This window comes from Melopsittacus undulatus, chromosome 9, assembly GCF_012275295.1.
Source record: "Melopsittacus undulatus isolate bMelUnd1 chromosome 9, bMelUnd1.mat.Z, whole genome shotgun sequence".
Taxonomy (NCBI): domain Eukaryota; kingdom Metazoa; phylum Chordata; class Aves; order Psittaciformes; family Psittaculidae; genus Melopsittacus; species Melopsittacus undulatus.
This window is the reverse complement of record NC_047535.1, coordinates 15145453-15167828: the sequence shown is the minus strand read 5'-3', so window position 1 is coordinate 15167828 and position 22376 is coordinate 15145453. Positions and strand designations below refer to the sequence as shown.

General features: G+C 41.1%; 2 protein-coding genes across 2 annotated transcripts in view; one reads left to right on the top strand and one right to left on the bottom strand.

The window, feature by feature from the left end:
• The first annotated feature begins 204 nt into the window (after positions 1–204).
• FBXL22 (F-box and leucine rich repeat protein 22) lies at positions 205–7137 on the top strand. The gene is made up of 2 exons (XM_005145702.3): positions 205–2589; positions 4413–7137. The coding sequence occupies exons 1-2, from the start codon at positions 1889–1891 to the stop codon at positions 4756–4758; spliced, it is 1047 nt and encodes a 348-aa protein (XP_005145759.3). The 5' UTR covers positions 205–1888; the 3' UTR covers positions 4759–7137.
• Positions 7138–11740: 4603 nt separating this feature from the next.
• The window catches only part of HERC1 (HECT and RLD domain containing E3 ubiquitin protein ligase family member 1), a 76765-nt gene continuing 66129 nt past the window's right edge, over positions 11741–22376 (bottom strand). Inside the window, 14 exon segments of the mRNA XM_005145703.3 lie at positions 11741–12397; positions 13344–13649; positions 14637–14789; positions 15021–15273; positions 15700–15776; positions 16308–16473; positions 16601–16770; positions 17106–17275; positions 17559–17697; positions 18905–19074; positions 19811–19913; positions 20491–20613; positions 21123–21278; positions 22009–22190. Of these exon segments, the coding sequence (XP_005145760.1) occupies positions 12212–12397; positions 13344–13649; positions 14637–14789; positions 15021–15273; positions 15700–15776; positions 16308–16473; positions 16601–16770; positions 17106–17275; positions 17559–17697; positions 18905–19074; positions 19811–19913; positions 20491–20613; positions 21123–21278; positions 22009–22190 (2354 nt within the window). The 3' untranslated portion in view covers positions 11741–12211.

Genomic DNA, 22376 nt, shown 5'->3' with positions numbered 1-22376 from the left:
TTTTGTCTTTGTGTCTGTCCTCCCTTCTGTCTGTGTATCCTCCTTTGTGTCTGTTTTCCCCTTATTCTGTCCATCCTTTTGTCTTTCTGTCCATATTTTTGTCCGTCTATCCTTTGTCTGTGTGTCTGTCTTTGTGTCCATTTGTCTGTCCTTCTGTCCTTGTGTCTATTTGTCCTTTTTTCTGTCAATTTTCCTTTTGTCTTTGTGTTCGTTTGTACTTCTTTTTCTCCATTTGTCCTTGCTTTTGTCCATCGTCCTTTGTCTGTCTGTGCTTCTTGTCTGTGTGTCTGTTTGTCCTTTTTATCCATCTGTCCTTCCTTTTGTCTGTGTGTCCTTCTTTGTATCAGTTTGTCTTTCTTTTTTGTGTCTGTCCTTTTTCCCCTTTCTGTCAGTTTGTTCTTCCTTTTGTTGGTCTGTCCATCTTTGTGTCCGTTTGTCCTTCCTCATTTTTTTTTGTGTGTGTCCATTTGTCCTTCCTCTTGTCCATCTGTCCTTCATGTCATTCCTTTCGTCTGTGTGTCCATTTATCCTTCAGTTTATCTTTGTGTCTGTCTGTCCTTCCTACTGTCTCTTTGTCAGTCTGCCTTTCCTTTTGCTCGTCTGTCTTTTCTCTGTCTTTGGATCTGTCTGTCCATCTTTGTCTTTTTTTCCATCCATCTTTCCTTTTGTCTTTCTATCCATTTATCCTTCTTTGTGTTCGTCATGTCTTTTTTTCTGTCCATCCTTCCTTTTGTTTCTTTCTGTCCATTTTTTCTTCCATGTCCATCTGTCCTTCCTTCTGCCTGTGTGTCCATCTGTCCTTTTGTGTCCATTTGTCCTTTTTTGTCCTTCTGTTCATCTTTGTGTCTGTTTGCTTGTGTGTCTGTCTTTGTGTCTGTCCTTCCTTTTGTTCATCCTTTGTGCCTGTTTGTCCTTTTTTCTGTCCATCTTTCCATTTGTCCGTCTTTGTGTCTGTCCTTCCTTTTTACTGTGGCCATCTGGCCTTTCTGTCTATCTGTCCTTCCCTCTTGTCTATCCTTCTGTCCATTTATTCTTCCTTGTCTTGTCCTTCCTTGTCCATTTGTCCTTCTGTTTGTTTTTGTGTTGTCTTTTCTTGTGTCTGTCCTTATTTTGTCCTTGTCCTTCTTTGTGTCTGTCTGTCCTTTTTTTTGTCCATATGTCCATCTTTGTATCTGTTCTTTCTTTGTGTCCGTTTTTGGGTCTGTCATTCCTTTTGTCCATCTTTGGGTCTGTTTATCCTTCTCTATGTCCGTTTTCATGTCTGTAGGTGTGTGTCTGGGTACTCATCTCTAGATGTGTCTGTAGAAAGGTCTATAGGGGTGTGTGTGCATGTATCTGTGCCTGGTTGTGGGTGCTTTTCTCTGTGCATCTGTGTGCATCCATGTCTCTGTGCATGAGTCTGTGTGCATGTCTGCATAGGTCTGCATGCATCTGAGTGCCTATCTCTGCCTGTGTGTGCACACGCATCAGTATATCTGTGTGCAGGTCTGTGCATTGTGTGCGCAGCTGAGTGCGAGCCTGTGTGGGTGTGTGTATCTGCATGTGAGTTGGTATGTGCATGTGTCTGTGCATGTGTTTGTGTGTTCATGTGTCTGTGTGCACATGTCTTTCTGCGTGTATCTCTACCTATGCCAGTCTACGAGTCTGTGACTGTGTGTGCACGTGTGTACACGTGTCTGTGTGCACATCTGTCTGTCTGTGGCTGCATTCATGTGTCTGCATGCATGTCTGTGTTGGTGCATGTGTCTTTGCTTATCAGTGTGCCTGTTGGTGTGGAGGGGTGTGTGTTTCTGGGTGAAGGGTTGTTACGGGGTGGTACTGTACCTGAGCAGGAACCGGAAGTGCAATATTGGAGAAATCACTGAACAAATAAAGGTAAACCAGTCAGATGCTGCAACCCCCCATTTCTGCTCCAAAAGCCCAACACCCCCCCCCATCAGTCACTGCCCAGTGCTGGAGCTTTGCTGGACTCCAGGGGGCCTGGAAGGGAAAACCAAAATCCCTTTTAAGGAAGCATTCCCATCCTGCGCTGCTCCACACGTCCCTGCCAGTCCCTCGCACAACCCAAGAAGAGGTTCATGCATTCATCTCTCCCTATTCTGAGCTGCACCAGTTGTTTGCCAAAAATAAACACCATTCCACAACCATATATGTGCAACAGCCTTCTGGTGCCTGTGAGCCCCTCCAGCACTGCCTGCTAGTAATTCCACAGGGCCGGAGACTGTTCTGTCTACCACAGGGGCTCCGGCAGGCTATGCATATAACCCAGCTCAATCGGGAGTGCCTTTTACATCTGTTTTCTTTTCTGGACAAAAACAGTAGGAAAAGTTTAGCAAAAACATGTCACAAGCTGCTAGAAGTGTTTCAGGATCCATTACTGTGGTCTCTGTTGAACTTTCATTCTCCAGTGGAACTAAAGAAGGATAATTTCCTCCTGGGACCTGCTTTAAAATACTTATCCATCTGCTGGTATTCAGAGAGAGTCAAGGTGTGTAACATTGAGGACTGGATGAAAAACAGTTTCCAGAAAGACTTCTGTAACAGGCATGAGAACACTGTCACTGACTTTTTACTAGAAGTTTGCAACAGGTAAGTTCTTTGGGTGTGAAACTAGATGTTAACTTGAGAGCATGGTTTACTCCATACATTCCTACCTGAAATGGAGTGGTAAGTATGGGAGTGCTTTGACTTTGCAGTTTTACTACAGCGCTCAGTTGGTATTACAGTGGCAGCAGTGGGTACTTCATGCTTACTTTCCTGAAGCCTAGTTTTGCCTTATTTGGGGGGGAAGAATGAATCATTAATACATGAATACAGGAAAGTGCAATGCTTAACTGAAGGTGCCATTCTGGCAATGCAAAGCACTGGGGGGGGGGGGGCAGGGTGGTAAAGATGTGATTTCAAAAAGCTGTCATAACAAGCCCAAGTTTATCAAATAAACACCACATTTGATTCATTCTTAGAAATAAGTAAGTACTGCGTTTACACTGAAGTTTAACTCCCTCCTAGCTTCATGTAAACTACAGGGAATGAAAGAAATACCGCTATGGAAGCAGCTCTGGGCACACAACGCTGCTTCCTACAGCTTCACTGCTACAAACAGCTGTAAGGAAAACAAGGTTCAGCTCCCTCGGGAGGAGCAAACGGGGTAGCGCCAATCCCGGCTGGCTGCGGGCCTGGCTCAGGGCTGGAAGGGGCAGTCGGAGCCTGCCCTGCAGTGTGCGCTAACGGCCGCGTCGCCCCTGGACCTGGGCCCTGTGCTCGGGCAGAGTCCGGTTGGGAAGTGAAAACCCCACCAAGGTGCAGGACAACGCCGGGCACTGTGTCCTGCGGGGACGGTGAGGGAGCCGGCTCCCACCAAGCACCCAAAGGGAGGTTCAGCTGGAGCCTTAAGCTGCAAATACAATTTCAGAAGTAACCGTTCTACAGCAGCTGCTCAACGCTTCGGATCTTTTGCAAAGTATCACGAGGCAAGCACATCTGTGCCTACAGCAAAGGGAGCAGGAAAACTATCCTCTCATCCTGGCATTAGAGTGCCTACCATGGAGCCACACTGCACCGTTATTTCCACTCTTTTTGCCACCACAAATTCGGATGCAGACAGAGGACACATGACCACAGCTCTGCTGAAACAGTTGAAGTGCCTGTCTCTGCAGAACCTGTAACCCCGAAGCAGCTGCTGGGCAAACATCAAAGAAAAGCCCGCAGGGCAGTAACCAGCCTTAAGAGTCCAGCACAACCCAGCAGATGCCCTTCAGCCCTGTGTGGATTCCTGCACACAAGTGAGACTGAACTCCCAAAAAGGACAGTTTATACTGACACCCCCTCCTTCCATTTTAGCCTTCCTAGGACCAGTGCCTTTTAGCAGCAACCCATTGAAAGCATTTCCATCCAAACAAAACTGAGCATGCTTTGCAAACAGAAATGCAAATTAAACAGAGATCCTGATTTTCCCTCAGAATTCAGAGTACTTTTCTATGCTGGTGAGGAAGCCATGAGGGGGCAGGTCGGAGCCTTTCCTGACCCTGCCTGCTTTAACACACCCGGGTTTTCAAACTGCTCCTAAGTGGGAAAGTGTAAAAACAAAGCTCATGCCACTGACATGATCCCAGTTGATTGCCCCTGCTCAAAAGGAGAAGTGAAACAGCAGCGGGGGGGGGGGGGGGGGGGGGGGGGGGCAGGGTGTAGAGGAAGAGGAGCATGCTGTGTACCAGCTTTAAGGACAGGAGAACATGGCTGCAGTGACGGCAGAACAGCTGCGTGTGCCCCCGCCTACTTTTGCATTCCTAAGCCTTCCTAATGGAAGAGGAGGTATTTCTCTAACTTTCACCCTTACTCCTAACAATCCCAGCTTCTCGAGCTCTAGTATTTGTTTCTCCCCTTGTCTCACCTGTTAACACTCCTGTTTTCAGGTGTCCAAACCTGCTGTCTCTGACCCTCTCAGGCTGCGGCCATGTTACAGATGACTGCATCCTACTGCTTCTCAAGAACTGCCCAAACCTCAGGACACTCAAACTGGAAAACTGTGTGCGGATCACTGACCAGACCCTGGAAGCAGTAACCCTCTATGGGAGCTCACTGCAAACGCTCCACGTGGATTTCTGCCGGAACATAACACAAACTGGTCTAGAGAGAGTCAGGGAAAAGTGCCCTTCCGTGACACTGAGAGCAGAGAGGAGCGCTAACATGATTCCAGACAATAAGCCAGGGAAAAAGCTGATGCTTGAAAAAGCATCACGAAAATTGGTTCAGCTTTAAATGCAACAAACAGCGTAATGCGCCATCAGCCAGTGTGGGTGTCTGAGCCACGACTGCCCTGCTGTAGGGCAGCATTGCTACACTGCCTTCTGGCGGCCTTCCTGCACTCCGCCTGCGTCCCAACAAAGGCTGCCCTAGGAAAAGGCATCCGTCTCCACCTGGACAGTCTTAAGGAGAAAACCTGTTTGCTTTCTCATATTCTGTGGAACTGGAACCCCCTGCATTACTGCCTCAAAATGCTAGCCATAATAAAGCCAAACCCTGCGATTTTGATACCCTGTTGTCACAAATGAGTGGAATGCACCTCACTTAGAGGAGAGCAGCAGTGGTATGTTTTATGAGGTAAAACAAAAATGGGAGAGAAATGGAACATTACAAAGTTTAACAGTGGTTTGACAAGGTTCAGTAAGTTTAATATCAAAGGTCATCTTATTAATCACTGCATGGAAGAAATATACAAAGGAAATATACAAACTCAGAGGAGTTTGTATTGAGTTGGAATGAGTGAGGCAGAGCCTGGAGACACAAAGAGTAAGAACACTCCTGCTAAGTCCCAAGGTTGAGAGTGAACCCTCTTGCTTTCTGAGCTCCTTAGGTAATGAGAAAGTACATAAAGCTGCAGCAGACAGAGCCTGAGTAATTGCACAGCTTACACAGATATCAGGGGAGGAGTGATTAACTGATGTCTGTTAAAAGATACACCCGTATGTGCATCCACCCGTGCACAGTGAGAACCACACCAGCCATTTCTTTCTAGCAAAAGCAGAGTAGCTGACAACCATCACTTCCTCAGTGTGCAATGGCTGTAGCTGATGTGCAAGGCTTGTTTATTAAATGAAGGCTGCATGGCAATGTACACAAAACACAGGTTGAGCCTTCGCATTATGTACTTTGATCAAATATGCCAGCTCACTGTTTGGAAGTTGACATTAAAGCATGATACAATGAAACAAATGCTTGTTCACAGAACTTACCTCCAGGACAAGACAGCTACTTCCAGCCTGTAGCTTTAAATGCTAATTGAGGAATATGCTGCAGTACAAAGATGTATAGAGAGAGTTTATAAACACCTGTTTCTCATTGCAAACTACAAAACCAACATCAATCTTCATCCCAAACCACAGGGGTGTCCCTTTCCTGCGTGCTGCTCTGCTGCTTGCAGTGAAACATTTTTCATGAAGAGTTCCTGTGGCATTGCCTACGAAGTCTGACACCAAAGGTTGACAGTTTTATTCTGCTACATAAAACCTGTCTTGAAATCACACAATGGGATTCAGTGGGGTAGTGAGCACTGTTCCAAGACTTGAGGCACATACAGATTTGCTTGAATAAAGACAAATGTTACTGTGTCAGCTGTAGTGCAGGTACCCATCAGCAGTTCTGCCTGTTGAGTCTGGCTCAGTGATCATACAGACCAGTGTGATCATCTAGCATTAATAACTCAGGTTTTTGCCTCAACTCCAGCATGCTATTTTCCAAAGCAGCCTGTCTCCTCACCTGTGCTTTATTGCAATGGCACATCCTCAAATTCCCCTTTCCATTACTGTCCATTTTATTCACCAATTCTGCCATGAATTCAGAATTCCGACTCCTGGAGAGCACACCAAAATCTAGAATCCTGCCCATTCTTGCTGACTCTGCAGCTCACCTCGATTTACCTGAAATTTCTCTCCCATTCAACACGACCCACCAAAGAGCTTTACACCTCGAAAGAATGACAGGTGGGTAACTCAGCCTATGGATAACTTGACTGCCCTGAAGGACCAGGTGTCAGTTCAGCTTAGACATCAAACAGAAGGCTGCACACAGACAATGAAACTAGCAGTTCCAGCTGAAATCACAACGAAGTCTACAGCAGTTAGGATTTCATTTTAAACTAAAACTTACACAGAGTAGAAATACCTGAGTGTGTGTCTCCTTAAAGCACATTTAGAAACACTAACTTTTGGAAACACTGTTCAGTCCCATGGAGAGAGTCAGCCTTCCTGTTCCAATTAACAACAATCACCCAAAACTTGGTCACTACAGCAACCTCTGTGCACATACCACAGCAAGCCTCTTCTTCCTTGACAGGAGAGGCTCTGCAGTTGCTGATAATCTTCCTGCACTGGTCAGAACACAGATGAAATAGTTACAGACATGTAACCTGGAACTTTTATCGCTGGAATTCAAGTATATCAAGACTATCAAGGCTCAAATAACCTGATATCTCTGTTGCATTTTAACAGTTGTATCTACACACATAGCTTTGCAAACTTACTACGTGTCTGCATCTTTTATGTAACTGGAAGACCACAGGAGCCAGCTTTTCCTCTAAGGAATGGAATTTGTAACCTCTTAAATTCCTACTTAACAACTTATTAAAGGTTGCCACAAACATCTAACCTGATACATGTTTTTCTTCACAGTTAGAGACCAGCATGACTGTAGCACCTCTCTGCTAAACCAAAAAGAATGTGTGACAAATGACTGCTGAAGTAAAGCAGACATCCCCCTCCCCCGGGCCTCTAAACTGTAGAAACAAGTTGTGAAGTTGGGCCTCAATTACTCAAGAATACCTGGCCTGATTTCCCAACTTCTCATGTGTTCTTTTTTTCCCATACTGTCTTTTCATTAAAGCTATGGGGAGCTTGACATGTCACAATGGAGAACTTGGCCCTGATGCCTGAGGTAGTCTTGAAAGAAAGATTCATTTCAACTGACTCACTTTCATTCATGTTTGAACAGAAGGAGAGGAAACATGTTATCAAAATTCCATCTGAAGCCAGTTTTCTTACTGCAGGAGTAGTACTGTACAACTGGATTTCCAATCAGTTTCTCTAGAAAGGTAAATTTAACACAATCTCAGCAGAAATACTTTAACAGACTGCATCCTGGGCTCTTGTTCTTCCCCCTGCAGGAACTGATGAGCTAGCCAGGAACTCCTGAAAGCATTCTTTATGTGGTACATCAAAAATGGAAAGAGAACTTTACAGCTCTCAGCAGAAGTCAGTGTACTTACTTCTTGCCATGGTGGCTAACTGATCCACAGATATCCTTTGGTACTCTCTAATTTGGCTGAGCTAAGAAATAAATCACAGCATTACAGACGCAGTTAAACACAGCTGAAATCCTACAGAAATACTTGATGGGTATGAGTAGCAATAAGAAACTCACCCAGAAGACAAATTAAACCAATCATTTAATCACAGCAGCATGCCACTGGAATATTCTGTTAATCCATTAACTCATTCCTAAAATTTAATTAAGCACGTAACAGAACAAAACTGGAAGTCCAACAGGAAGGACAATCAGCATTCCTAAACTAGCAATTACAACTTGGAAAAGAGGTTGCTGGACTGAACAAACTTACCATGATGTGGAAATCGGCATGGTGACACAATTCTTACCTTGAATACACAACTGGTGAAAAGCCCCGGTTTCAAATACTGCTGACAAGCCAAAACAAGGCAGGAATTCTGTACAGTCACATCTGTAACTAAAGACCTTTTCCTGATGCCAGCTCACTAAGTACTGAGATGAAAGATGCATCTCTGTAGACCTGACACCCAAAAGATTTTCAAGTAGCTACAAGAAATGAGAGCGGGTGTGCATCTGTCACTATCTTCTGCTTTTTTGACAGTTTTCTATCAGGACTGTTTGGGGAGGTGGGAGCAGTGGTAGTGTGGGTTTTTTACTTGGCGGAGTTACAAAAGGCCTTAGAACACTCCTACTTGGGTTCTTTGCCTCTTTGTGTACAAATGCTCAAAGTCGTATTACTTTGCTCATCCTCTCCTTGAATGGGGATATTGGTTCATGACATAGTAAAATTTGGACACACTTGTGTTGATATATTTTCTCAGCACCCATAATAATGTTATTGCTTAGCAATCCAATTTGAAAAGGGAGTATATAACGAGTATGTTTTATTTAAGCTATTATGTAAGGATGGATGCATGTTAATAGTTTTCTTCAGTTCCAAGACATTTGAGTTCTGTCAAAGTTCTCTTAAGATTACTGAAACCCTCTTTACTCTCACAGACCCCAGCTCTAACTTCCCAGGTGTGGAGAGAGGACACTTGTTATTTATCATTTTATTAAAGTACTAACAGAAAGGTGATGTAAACCAAGATGCCTATTTGGAAGCTGCAGCAGGTTATCAGATGCAAGTGGCAAAAAAGTCTTCCTTAAGTCTGCCTCCAAAGCTTGCGCCTTTTCCTACAATTTCCAGCAGCCAGCAGACCCTTCAGATTTCCATTGTAACAACATATCTGAGCTTGGCAATAAGGTAGGAAGAAATTCAACAAAGGCCTGCAGCACAGTCAAATTCCTTACTTACCAACAGAGACATTTTTTTTTGCCATTCACTTCATCATGCAGTCAAAAGGGCTAAAGGACAGATTTAAATCAAACTTACAGAACTGACCTAACTGCCTGTTCACCTCTTTCGTGGAGAGTACATACTCCTGGTTCAAGAACACATTCTGCTCTTCCCAGTCCACTCTAAGCACAACACATTCCACCTCCACCAGCTGAACCAAAACTACCACCACCAGCTCCAGCAAGAGTGAGGCTTCAAGCTCACAGAACTTGCCTACCTCTAGTGACAGGGACTGGCTGTCCTCTGTTGTAGTGTGCCTACCTGTTGCAAAGGGCTATCCAGCTGTCTGATAGCCCAAAAGGCTACAGAGGTACTTCCTAGGTAGGAAAGAAAAAAGCAGGAAAAAATGATTGGAAATACCAGGGGTGATAGAGAAGAAATTACCTTATCCCTGGGTGAAACCAGGATAAGCAACAGAAATTATGGGCTTTGAGAAACAACAGCCTTAGATGTACACTAAAGCTTTTTTCTCTGGTTACGTTTATAACTGAACACTTTTACTGTGCCTCCACCTCTCGTTATATGCAGTGGGTCTAGGTAAACACACTGTCACACACACCTTGCAAATGCCACACATCTGTTAGCACTGGCACTCCCTTCTCCAGTCATACACAGATGTCCCACCCAATGCTGAAAGACTGAGCTACACATTTATTTTCTTTAACTACCTGCATATATGACCTACTTGTACTACAGAATGCAGAAATACACTGCAATCTTTATTCCCCTTTCTGCATAGCAAGAGGATTGCCTACATAAAATACTCTCAAAACTGACGTAAGTTAGAACTTTCTCAGATGGTCTTCAGTAGCAGGACATAATCAACGTTGCACATTCTTTACCTTGGTATGCAATTATGTCTAAGAAGCATTATGCAGGAAACCTGAACATTATTCCAGTCTCTCTCAGATGCCTGAGCAACAAAAAAAGTCAATCAGCAGGTTGAAAGGAATGTATACACAATGGAATTACTGGGGGAAAAAGCAGTAGGGTAATATAAAAACAATTCAGCACTCGACAGTTTTAATGATGCTAAAATAGACTATTCAAGGACAAGCACAACCAATTTTAAAAGTCTTAACTGAAGCAATCAAACACAACCCTTTAACCAACATTTACCAAGGTAATATCCTCTTTCACTTTACTGGAAACTTCCTCCAAAAATGTTCTCATTATCCAAGCAGCCAAATGCACAGCCCACACAAAGCTATCTTCTTAGACACAGCTCTATTATTTTCTGTGCCTGATTGGAACAGGCTGACAAATTAGTAGCAGGAATTCAGAGTCATAAATGAAGTCTATGCAGAACTTTACAAAGCAGTTTCCCCTTTTATTTGTAATCGTCTATTCTCCACTTATTACACTTACACATTTAGACCAAGAAATGGGTATACTCCCCCACAATATAGTGCTGGGACACAAAGTCTCAGTCCAGTTTGGAACAGTAGAGCATAAAGAGGCAGGAAGTTAAGTCTGCATGACATCAGAGCCCCAAGTCCCTCCTTTTTCCAACCTCCCCCAGGATGCTTCATAAGCCAACAACTAGTCCTACCGGAAAAAAGTTCACCAGATAAAACCCAGACCTCCACATTTTAACATCTCATCAATTCAGCCCTCTGAACACTTCCAGCTGGCAGCAATACACCAGGTCAGCCTTGGACAACTGGGAAATCTCCCTATCCACCTCTGCTAACATACAAAACCACAGGAGGGAAAACAGCAGGATTTTCTACTCTCTTTTCCAGACTCAGATGGCCAAGTCTGGTCCCAGGCAAAACTAACTTACTGAACGTTCTCTCTAGCCCTCAGGAGCCATAGCATCCTTACTGAAGAGGCTCAGTGAGGATGGGAGCGGGAATTAGGGCAGAGCAGCAGTGACTCACTGGGGGACAGACTGGACCCTTTCCCTCAGTCCAGGTAAATCCTACTCCTGAACACCAAGAAACACCTATAGCTTGATACAGTTTTGATACCGATGCTGAAGACAAATAGAGATCTGTTCAGCACTTCCTTAAGACACAGAACAACAATGCCTATGTACAGTACATCACTGGCACAACAAATATGAACATCACAGTGTAAGCCACACTGTTGATCACAGTACAATCACAGCAGCAACCAAACAAGACCAAACACATGACATTTACTGAAGCAAAGGCATAATTAGGAACATGTACTGAATCACAGCCTTGGCTACTACCCTGCCACTTCCATTTTGATTGTTTTGCACTCCGATCAGGAATCAATGACATCAATCTGTACATTAAAAAAGACGTTTGGTTTTGGTTTGTTTTGACAAGATTTCAAGGTTACTGAGCAAGGTGGCAGTATGTTGTTACTGGCAACTACTACTACTCTGGAGGAGAAAAATGTTTAAGTGAACATCAAGAAGGAACCAGGTACATTAACTTGTATTAAAGTATGAGGAGTAAATGGTATGCCTGAAAAAGCCAGTATGTCAAACAGACACAGAATGCAGAGCACATCAGATGCATTGAAGGTAAACATTTTAAGATGCTTCAAATGTCACACCCTGTCTAAACACTGGAATACAAAATTTTCCTGAGGCAAAGACTGAGTAAACCAACCACAGTTCACAAATGCATCCAAGCAACCGATTCATCAATTTGCTTTATTTTTTTCTGCATAAGGAACCCTGCACAGGCAATTCAAATTAAAACAAAATAAATATGTGAATATTCATGTAAAACTGTCCTTGCTAATGAACAATTATACACAATGTACAACTCTTCATGTTCACTGGGAGGGCTTACAAATATACTATTCCCAACAAAAATGCACCAAAATGTCTCCATGCAAACTTATCAAAAGTGACCAAAAAAGGAGGAAGAAAAAACTTACCCATCATCCTTTTTTTGTTTTCTTTTTCCTTTTTTCCTTTTTTACAATCACAAAAAAATAAAAACATCTAAATTTTTGTTACATTTAGAGTAACTAAAATGTGGCCACTGTCTATTAACATCTGGTTTTATGCTCCTAAAACATCTATGGTTACTGTAAAATTATGTCAACAATGAATTGGACTTAGGGCACTATCTGTAGTAAAAGGAAGATGATTTTGTTCACAGAATGTCAATAATCTGTGTCTGAGCCCTCTGCATTGTCCACATTCCGTGAGAGCATATAATTGTCCATATCTATAGACCTGCAATTATTGATTGCATAGCGCAAACGCTCTGCCATGATTAGTTGACTGGAGTAAGGTGGGAGCCTCAGTTGAAAGAAACAAGTCTGTGAGGTAGGCAAGCTGTCGTAAGGCTGTGGAAACGGATAAAAGGTGGGACACTGTTAAGTTGTGAATGAAGCAAAGCCCGCAACATTATCCATATTCCATTGCTCCCTCCCTTCTGTGCCTCTGTCAGTCAGCATTTTCACATTCTATCTTGAAATTCCTTATAAGCAACAGACTGGCCTCCCTTGTTTTCATCAGTTGTTTCATCCTTAAGGAGGTGCAAAATGACTGCTGTATCACCTGCTCTGCAAGTAGTGTAACTATGCAGCAATGAAATTCAACTACTGGAAAAGCTGATCACACTATTAGCAGCTTATTGGAAGATACCAAGCAACATTCAAAGTACACACCACAGTGGGCCTTAAAATTAGGCAGTTAGAGTGATACCTAACCAAAGGTGACAGTCAAAACCCTGCTAATCTTAGATTTTGCCAAGTTTTTGATTCATGTAGTTCACAGACAACATGCTTCCACTGCACAAAACCCAAAAGTAATGCCAAATGAATGCATCCTGTACATAGAGTAAACACTCTGTAAACTCATCACAGTGGTTTTAAGCCATTCACTGGTGGTCATATGTTGCTACTTACACATATTTAAAATTTTTAGAAAAAGAGTAAAAATTATCAAATAAAAAAGGTATTGGAACAGAAAATTACATTGAACAAGTTACAATAGGAAAAGGTTTGTTTCTTGGCAAGAAGGTATTTTGACCTCCCATCATATAACTATAGTAAATGCACCAAATGAGTTACGATGCAATTCATGCAGTATACGTCCTTCCACATAATTAAAATGTTTGCTTTTAACAGCTCAGAGCATTTCCAATCCCATACTTTCCCTGTAAATTTACAGTTATGGAAACCTGTCTCCTATTGTTAAAAGGCAGATGATACCAGACAGGAATAAAAACCAGACAGACAGACAAACAAACAACATCAACAAAAACAGCATCTGAAAGCAGCGTCTTACCCTATCAACCTTCATTATTTGGAATCGCTGAGATATATCAGCTGTGTTGGCTGGCAATCGAGATCTTCCTGACACAAACCTCATGAAAAGGACTCTCTCCTCATTTGAAAACTCTTCAAGAGTGTGCCAGAACCACTGAACTAGCTGATGCTGCTCATCGACTTCTCGGTAGCGCACAACTTTTTTCAGAACTTCAACTGATATTTCTGGCATTCCACAGACCATTTGCTCCAACTGCTTGGCGGTCAGAAGAGACAACAAAGGAACTGGAACAATCCAAGACATTCCTTCTCTTACAGCAGCCACCTGTAGCCCAAAAAAGAAGATGCATTTGCAGTGCCATTTTCTTACCTCTGCCACTTACTGTGTCATCCAAATCCAAAAGCAATGTATCATCTGAGGAATGGAATTGAGACAGAATATCTACCAAATACAAACTCTCATGCATGCATCCCCTGTAAGAGCTGTATCCTCTCAAAATCCTAGAGAATATTACAGACATTTTTTATTGCAACTGCATATTAAAAAGTGTGTTTTGATGCAAACCAGAAGAACTTAAAAAAGTGCAAGTTAGCAGCACAAGTGCTGATGGCTAAACTGAAAAACTGTGTAGCTGCCATGCATCTGAGCTGTACCAAAGTCGTATTTGTAACAAGTCCATACATGTTCTAGAAGACTTACAATTCGGTACCTCTGATGAGAAAGTTACTTATTTTAATGCAGATAATATCATGCATGCATCTGCATCTTGAGAAAAAAGGACAATAATCTTCCTAGCATGTAATTAGTAGACTGCATTCACAAGCTTCACTATACAACTGACAAAATACACAAAGCATGCTGACAGGTAATTAACACTTCTCAAAAGATAGCATGAAATAGTTGTAGCTTCTGTACTAAAGCAGATAAGAAATAGCTGAAAGTTAAACAAAGGAGTTACTTTAGCTCATCTGCGCTGTTATTATGTCTAATGACAGTGTACATGCACAACTGCAGGTTTATTTCTCAAGTGGAGCTCACAGTGGCAGTGGGGCTACTCTAATGGAAGACAGGTCCTGATTTCTAATGCTCTTCTGTGAACTGAGCAATTACTAAGAAAACTAGGACCAATTGAAAACAAAACCCCAAAACAGTTTGGAGGTGTGTGTGTGTGTAAGCCAGAGGGACCCCAAGCGAGATGTGGAAAGCCAAGATTGTCTTATGCTTCAATAAACTGGAATGGAAGCTTGCATAAATAAACCAAAAACTCTATTTGCATTAACAATGGAGATAAGGTTGCCATGAGATTCTTACCTGACGGTCCATTTCATGGAGTCTGTACTCAATTGCCCTCTCCACATATTCTTTCCTGTTTGAAAAGGTAAGTGGGATACTGTTCCCTCCAGGGATTATGGGAACCATTTTACCATCAGCACTTTGGCCAACAAAAGAATCTAAAGGAATCATCTGCAAAACGAGAAAAGTATGTTCAGTGTAAGTCACCACTAGTGATCTGAAGTTAGTATTTTACTATCTGTCACCTAGAACTGTAAGATCAGAAACTATTCCAAAAGCATAGGAAGTCACTGTTATTCCAATTACAGGGATACTGGTCTATATAAACACCTAAATTAAGGTCAATCTGATAAAGTAACTGTTTTCAGAATAAACCTAAAAGCTCTAACTTTCATATCTTACCTCATGGAAATTTTCTTCAGTAATCCCACTGTCTTCAATGTGAAGAATGCTGTTGAGGGTCTGCACATAGAGCAGATCTACCTCCTCCAAATCCTCCAAGATGAGTGGGATACAACAAAGTTGCTTCCAGACCATTGGAGCCAAATGAAGATCTAATGGCTTTTTTGTACGAATAGCTACACCCATGAGAATGCCCAAGAACTTAAACTGCATTAGATGTTCATCTAAACATGCTGAAGGGTTAAAGAGAAATCTGAAAGAACAAAGAAGCAGTTAAAATGTTCTACTATCACTTCCATGCTACTTCATTAGAAATAAAAGACAACATTTCTAAGCAGAGTGTAGTAACTGCCAACATTATTAGCAGCAAGGAGTGTCCAAATCAGAAGATTACTGTTATCTGTTGCTATTAAAATAGTGGAGGCTGAGATAGGCAGAACTAATCCTGACTCCAAAGGCTGGCAATCTTGATGTTGTTCTGCATTCTACCATCAGCAATCCAGGAAGGTCATGTTAAAACCATGCCCTCTCTTCCACAACCGAGTAACATCACAATCAGAAGGAAAAAATACACTAGAGGCAATGTGAAGTCTCATCATTTGGTATTAAAACAGTTAATGGAACATTTTACTTTTCACCCACTCATATCTGCAACAAAAGCAAATCTTGGACAGCTTACCTATCTCTATTGTAGCCTACTTCAGCTGTAGCATTTGGGGAAGGAATAAGCAGGTCTACTATTCCAGTTTCCAGTTCCTTAAAAATCAACAACAAACAAGCCTTCTTAGAAACAGGGATAACAAACTTACTACAGAAATACATATTTTATATATAAAAGAATATATAGAGAAAACTGTGCACTTTTTGCTACTGATCTTTCCAGCACTGAATCTGAGAAATGACACATATCTTTGGGTACGTGAGGAAGCCTCAGGTGCATCTGTACTGTATGCATGGAATGTTCTATAATCATGGAACACTGTACAACATCTCTTACAAAAGGTACTGTCTGGACAGAATGGAGGGATTTGAATGCATGCAAACCATGTAAGGGCCATATCAAAACTCCAAGGGGTCTACTGTAGTGTGGCCTTATGGCATCTCCTTGCCATAATCTAGATTTATTTACCCCTGGAGACATTCCTAAGTAAGCAGCTCTAGCTTTGTTGCTCAAGACTGAAGAACAAGTATGTGCTATGCCACAAAAAGGCAATTAGAGAAATACCAAAAGACACCAGAAAGAACAAACCTTTACCCAGACATTTTGAACTAACGGACATTTCATACCTGACACATTTCTGTAATAGTGTCATCAAACACTCCACCTGCATCATCAGCTCCTTCTCCAACCAGTTTCACTTTCCAGGCACGGGACGGTAGGCGAAGGTCTGATGCGTTCAGCTTTACCACTTGCCTTGCTATCTGTACAAAAATGGGCTTGCATTTCCGACCTCTTTCAACAAAACCAAAACCAAACCAACCGACAAACACACAAGATACAAAAAAGAAAAGTTATGGAAAATGCATGAGCATAAATATTCATCTGATGTCTAATGCAACACCTGTGAAACAATACTGACCTGGTTGATATCCTTTTCACAGTAATCTGTGGCCCATAGTTTTTGCCCTGAACCATAGTTTTTCCTATGGAGCGCACCATGGGGAGCGTGTAAACGCGTGGTGCCAGCAAGGGCCTTAGCTGTCCTTGAACTATTCCCCACGTTCCAGCATTGTAATGAGATGTACTGTTCTGCAATAAAGTAATGTGAGAATAAACATATTAATAAAGGATAGTCATTCTGTACTTTACAGCATAAACCATTTTATAGTGATAACTAGCATTTCAGTGTTTCAGGAAACAGATGGGTCAGCATTTTGTGGTTTTTGTTTTGCGGTAGGAAGCTTCTGGAAACCGATATAATGCTTTGACTAGGTTTGCTTTAATCTAGATTTGTATCTTTTCTGATTCATTATAGAAAACTCACAGAACCTGTTACTAAGATCCATCTTGATCTGGTCAGAAACTCTCTAGCAATGCGACATAACACAACACAGCTAATCTGTTTTTTTCCAAATGGAATTTACCTGGTTATTGGGACTGAGGTTAAGTAATCTCCAAGAAGAGTACATGAGGTCAGAAAAATGGTACAGCAGTCTGAGCCTTGCTCTTACTGTATGAATGCTCACTTCTTTCAGTGCCCCATACTGTGGTGGAATGGCATCAGGTAAACCAAGCTGTAAAGGCACTGAAACGCCTACCACAGAAACAGAAAAAAAGCATTATTTTATAAAGGGTACCTGTACTGCTTTGGCCTGGGGTGGAGTTGATTATCTTTGCAGCAGCTTATGTGGTGCTTAGCTGCCTACTGGAATAAACCACGACAGCAGCAAAATTAAGAGACTAAGATGATTTGAAAACCTGCATGGATATAAAATAAACTAAATTTTGTCCCAGTGTTCCAAAGTTCTTGTTACATGCATTCCCCAGGAAACACTAAGGCTGACTCAAATGCCCTACAAACAGGGCCTGTTCTTTACCTGGAGCTCTTGGTGGAACTGGTGGAGCTGTCCAGGCAGCACTGTGGCAACGTCCTGCTGAAATCTGTCGAACGTTCTTCCCTTGCAGGACTGTTACGAGGGTTGGTTCTCTGACGTGGTTGGTATGGCCCAGTCCAAGCTGACAATTAATAACAGATGTAAAAGAGACAAAGAAGAATCAACAACTGTGATGATATTTCTAAAATTCTCTGAGCAAAAATTCAGAGCAAATGGTAAAAAACTTGTATTTATCTACAGCGTATACTGGGATAAAAATATTTACCATATTAGCATTTAACTTTCCATTTCAACAGAATATTACGTCTGTACTCGATGGGAGTGGCAGACCTAGGTGTTTAAGAGACCTTAAAATACGTAGAAATTGTTTGCAGACTGAGGAACTATCTGTGCTGTAGGTCATCTATGTTGCACAGTCTTTCTCATGCATAAGAAAACAATGCTTATGCGTCTCTTTTGTAAATTCCTACATGAAAACAACATTTGTGTAAAGACAAAGTTTACTTAAGCTGTTGTGGTTTCTGACAGGTACATATCCTACTCTAAAAGTGACATTTTCTTATCAAAAATGGTTTTTTTTCTTCCAGAAACACAAAGTAAACACCCTGCTAAAGCAAAATCAAACCAAACTGAAAACCAAGCAAAGACCACAGAGATTCCTCTCAGAAAGTATTCTACACAACTTGATCAACAACCCTTTTCAAAATCTCAGTTCTAAAATACCTGAAGATGAACTTTGCCCAATCTTCCTGACACACCACGAGCTAACATATCCAGAGGTCAACAGGGTGTTTCCTATACTTGTAGCCCACAGAACTGTCTAAAAGCCGAGGTGCTTTTGAAATGAGCTATACACAGGTGAGGACTTTTTAAGAGCAGGGATAAAATTAGGTTCCCAAAGGAAAGAGAGGACTTATTGACAACTCATTTTTTCAAGTCAGAAAAAATGAGTCTCTAAATAAAGTTAATTTGTATTTTCTTTATGAAAAGCAATTAAATAGTTCATAAATCTGAAACCAACCACACATTTTATTATGCTGAAAAAACCTGATGACAGTTCAAGAATTAGGTAAAAATTTGTATTTTTTATAGAAAACATTAGTGAGAATAACTTGGGTAGAATGTCTTCAGCACCCTCCCAAGCTGCTGCCATGTAAGAGCATAAGAAATAGAAAATAAAGGAAATGCCCAAAATATTCTTGTAGCTGGGGGGTGGGAGGAGGAGAACAAAAATAAAAGCCTTCTTTTGCCCTAGAATAAAGACATTCTGAGGACATCTGTAAAGTACAATTATGGCTTACAAAGGTGAGAAATTAAATAGTACACACCTGTCCTTCAGAGTTGCTACCCCAAGCATACACATCCCCTGTAGATGACAGGGCTAGGGTATGCTCTGCTCCTACAGCTATGTCTTCAATGAAGATTCCTGACAGTACAGGAACTTGTTGGGGTCTGTTGTGATTTCGAGCGCGACCTTCTGGCAAACCTATCAGGCGATCTGGAATTGCAAGCACATTTATGTCTATAAATGTAAAGAACATTAAAAAGTGAAATTCACTTGCAGTAGAAGTCAGGGACAAAAAGCAATTCTAAATACTCTTGGAGCTGGGACACAAGAGTAATTGGTTAGGGAGAAATCTAGCACATTTTCTACAAAACAATACTCCCTACAGTGCTAATATTGCTAAAACTGTTATTTTCACTTTAAGTCTGAAACATGATCAAACACTATTAAAACCTAAATATGTAAATATTGATCACGTAACACAATATATGTTTTATAATACATATGTATTAACTGACTTGAGAAATTTGAGCATGTTTAATTCAGAGCAGTTGGAAATTCTTCTGTCCAGGTTTTTAAACAGCTTGTGTAGGCATATGTTTTATTACACAAAGTAAAATTTTAAGTAACCAAATGTTTTTGGACATGTGAAATTCAATGAAGTTATAGGAAAACATTCTTCAAAAAGTAAATCAGTAAATTGAAAGACTGTCCTGAGATCAAACTAGAGCTACAAATCTGGATTTTAGGCATGTATTAAAATTACAATCTTGGAAGTTCCAAAATTCAGGCTAGGCCAGCACAAACTGAACAAGCGTCATTAGGTTAGTTTTAAGAATGTGTCTTAATATTCTTCTTTTTCTGTGTATTTCTTTTTGTGTGTATTTCTTTTTCACTTGAAATACACACAAACTACAGATGGAGAGATGTAAATACCAGATTGTCTTACCTTGTCCAAAAGTATATACATGCCCATCTTTTGTCAGTGCAACAGAGAACTGGGTTCCACAGGCAACTTTTTTAATTCCAATTCCACACAGAATATCCACTTTCTAAGGGGTAAGTGAAATGAAAAAGAGCTATGGGATTATGAGGATATAACTCAAAAGCAACCATGAATTTCATCTGCAGCTCCTGCTTCCAAAAAGAAATTTTGTAATTCCTACTCAGCAATGCATACAGTGTAGGATTACTCTAATTAATACTTGTAAATCAATACAGGAAACTGAGATAAAGTTTTCTCTTGTATGGGAGCTAAACCCTTATTCTACGTACAATAATTCAATACACCTCTTTTTTTACTGAGAGTGGCATGGGAGGAAGTAGGTGAGGTTGTAAACAACCTTCTCCCCAAGTTCCAAAATAAGAAAGCTCTCTTCTTTAGGTTAATCCTAAGATTTTCCCTATTTGTATTGCCACCGAGATAAGGGTATTATTTACATGAAATCCTTTCAAGTGGCAGGCTCAGCATAACACATCGGAATCATTTATGCCAGGGCGTATTAGAGCAGTACAGTATAGTATATGGAATTCATAGTTTAACCGTATTAGCCACACTCTGAGCACTGGGCAATACATGTAACATCACTAAAAATTTATACGAAGAGTAATTTCTCTCGGAATTCTAACCTGTGGCGAGGACTTGGCAGTGGAATTCCCCAAACCAAGTTTACCATAATCTCCATCTCCAAAAGCCCAAACCATTGAGCCATCTGTTGACACAGCTACAGTATGATTGAGTCCACAGGCCACCTGGTTGAGAGAAACAGACTATTAAATTTTTGCTAACTTACTACTAACATCCCAGCTACATTTAAGAAAATTTTAAAACCTCAATATTTCTTAAGTATCCATTTAAAGCCATTAAAGCTTCCACTGCTTATTACAGTGTTTTCAAGACATTTAGGACCACAGTAGTATTTCTAAGGCAGTTGCCTCCTCTCAGCTCCTAGAACCAAAGAACAGCATTCTGCTACACAGGCTCACTGTTTAAGATGGAAAATAGCTCATGAATTCATGCTTAAAAATTCCTAAACCTTAAAATTTTAAAATGTTAAAAAACATGGGCAGTTTTGCAAAAAAAGGATCAGGACAGTCAGGAAAGTTATTATTTAAAAAATTATGCCTAGTTAAGTTTTGCCATCATAATCAAACTGAAAGCCATGGTTAAAAAGAAACAAAACCCAGAACACTTGAATATGTTGAAAACATAAACGTCAGCTGTAAACAAAGATACACTGCCAGCTGTAGATAAACCATGCCTGTCCAATCTGGTAACCTTCCAGCGCCGTCACTCTTTCTGGAAGTTTCTTGTTGGAAGTATTTCCAAGTCCTAATCGACCATAATCACCATTTCCAAATGTAAAAAGTTTGCCATCTGCTGTCACCACAGCTGAGTGTTTGAAGCCACATGACATCTGGAAGCAAAATAAACAAGATTTTAGATGCATTTTAAATTCTGGGAGGGAAAAAATTATATTGGCTTTCATATGCAAATCTGTAAAGCTTTTTCTTCCCCTAAACAATATTCACATTACAAAGAGCTAAAATAGAGATATTTTAGTATTAATGATTTCTCCAACAACCTATCTCTTACTCTTTTCAATGGTAACAGTGAGGAGGGCAGGTGGATACCTGCATGAAGAAAGGCTTTCAGGTGTTTTAGAAGTTATTTTTACCAAATACTCTTTTCTGCCAGCAGATTTCTCTTGTGCTACATTTTCTATTTTTATAAAGAAACTTCCAGTCAAAGTCAAATATGTTCTGGTGCACTGTTATAATCCACCTTCAGTACTTAGGAGGAGGTCTCCATGCCTAGATTTGTAGGTCAAGGTCACCTAAAAAGGACTAAGGATAACTTTTAAATCATGTCTGTATTTTGACAATTTTTTGGTCATCCCTCTTTCCCATGCTTCTTCTCATTTCAGTCTTCTCCAGTAACAACTGTCACTTCATATCACACATCAACAGTCACATCCTTCTGCTGGAAATTACCAGCTGGGTTCATCATATGCAGAGAAGTGGAAAGTTCATGGTTTTTATTCAGTACCTGAATTCTAGCTGTCAAGACTTATAATGGTTTTGGAACATTCTTAGCACTAGGTTTCCATGCCTGCAGCTTGTAGGAGACAACAAATAGTTTGGTACCTGCACCACTTCTTCTCCTTGCAGAGCCTCAATCTGTCTAGGCCTGCGCTGTCTGTCACTGTTCCCATGTCCCAGTTTGCCATAATCTCCATCACCCCAGCTAAAGACCTCCCCACTTTCTGTTAAAGCCATGGAATGGCCATCAGATCCACAGGAGGTCACCAGCTGTGTTACAACAAAGCCTGTTACAGCAAAATGAGAAAACAAAGATTAGAATAAATTGTAACAACTCTTAATGTGCATTTATCTGAGTGCTCCTAGTGGTAGCCAATTAAGTCTGGGGAAAGAAACCAACCACAAACACAGCTTGCTTGTTGAAAATAAAAAGAAATAAAGTGCTATATCAAATCCATAATTTTCTCATGTAC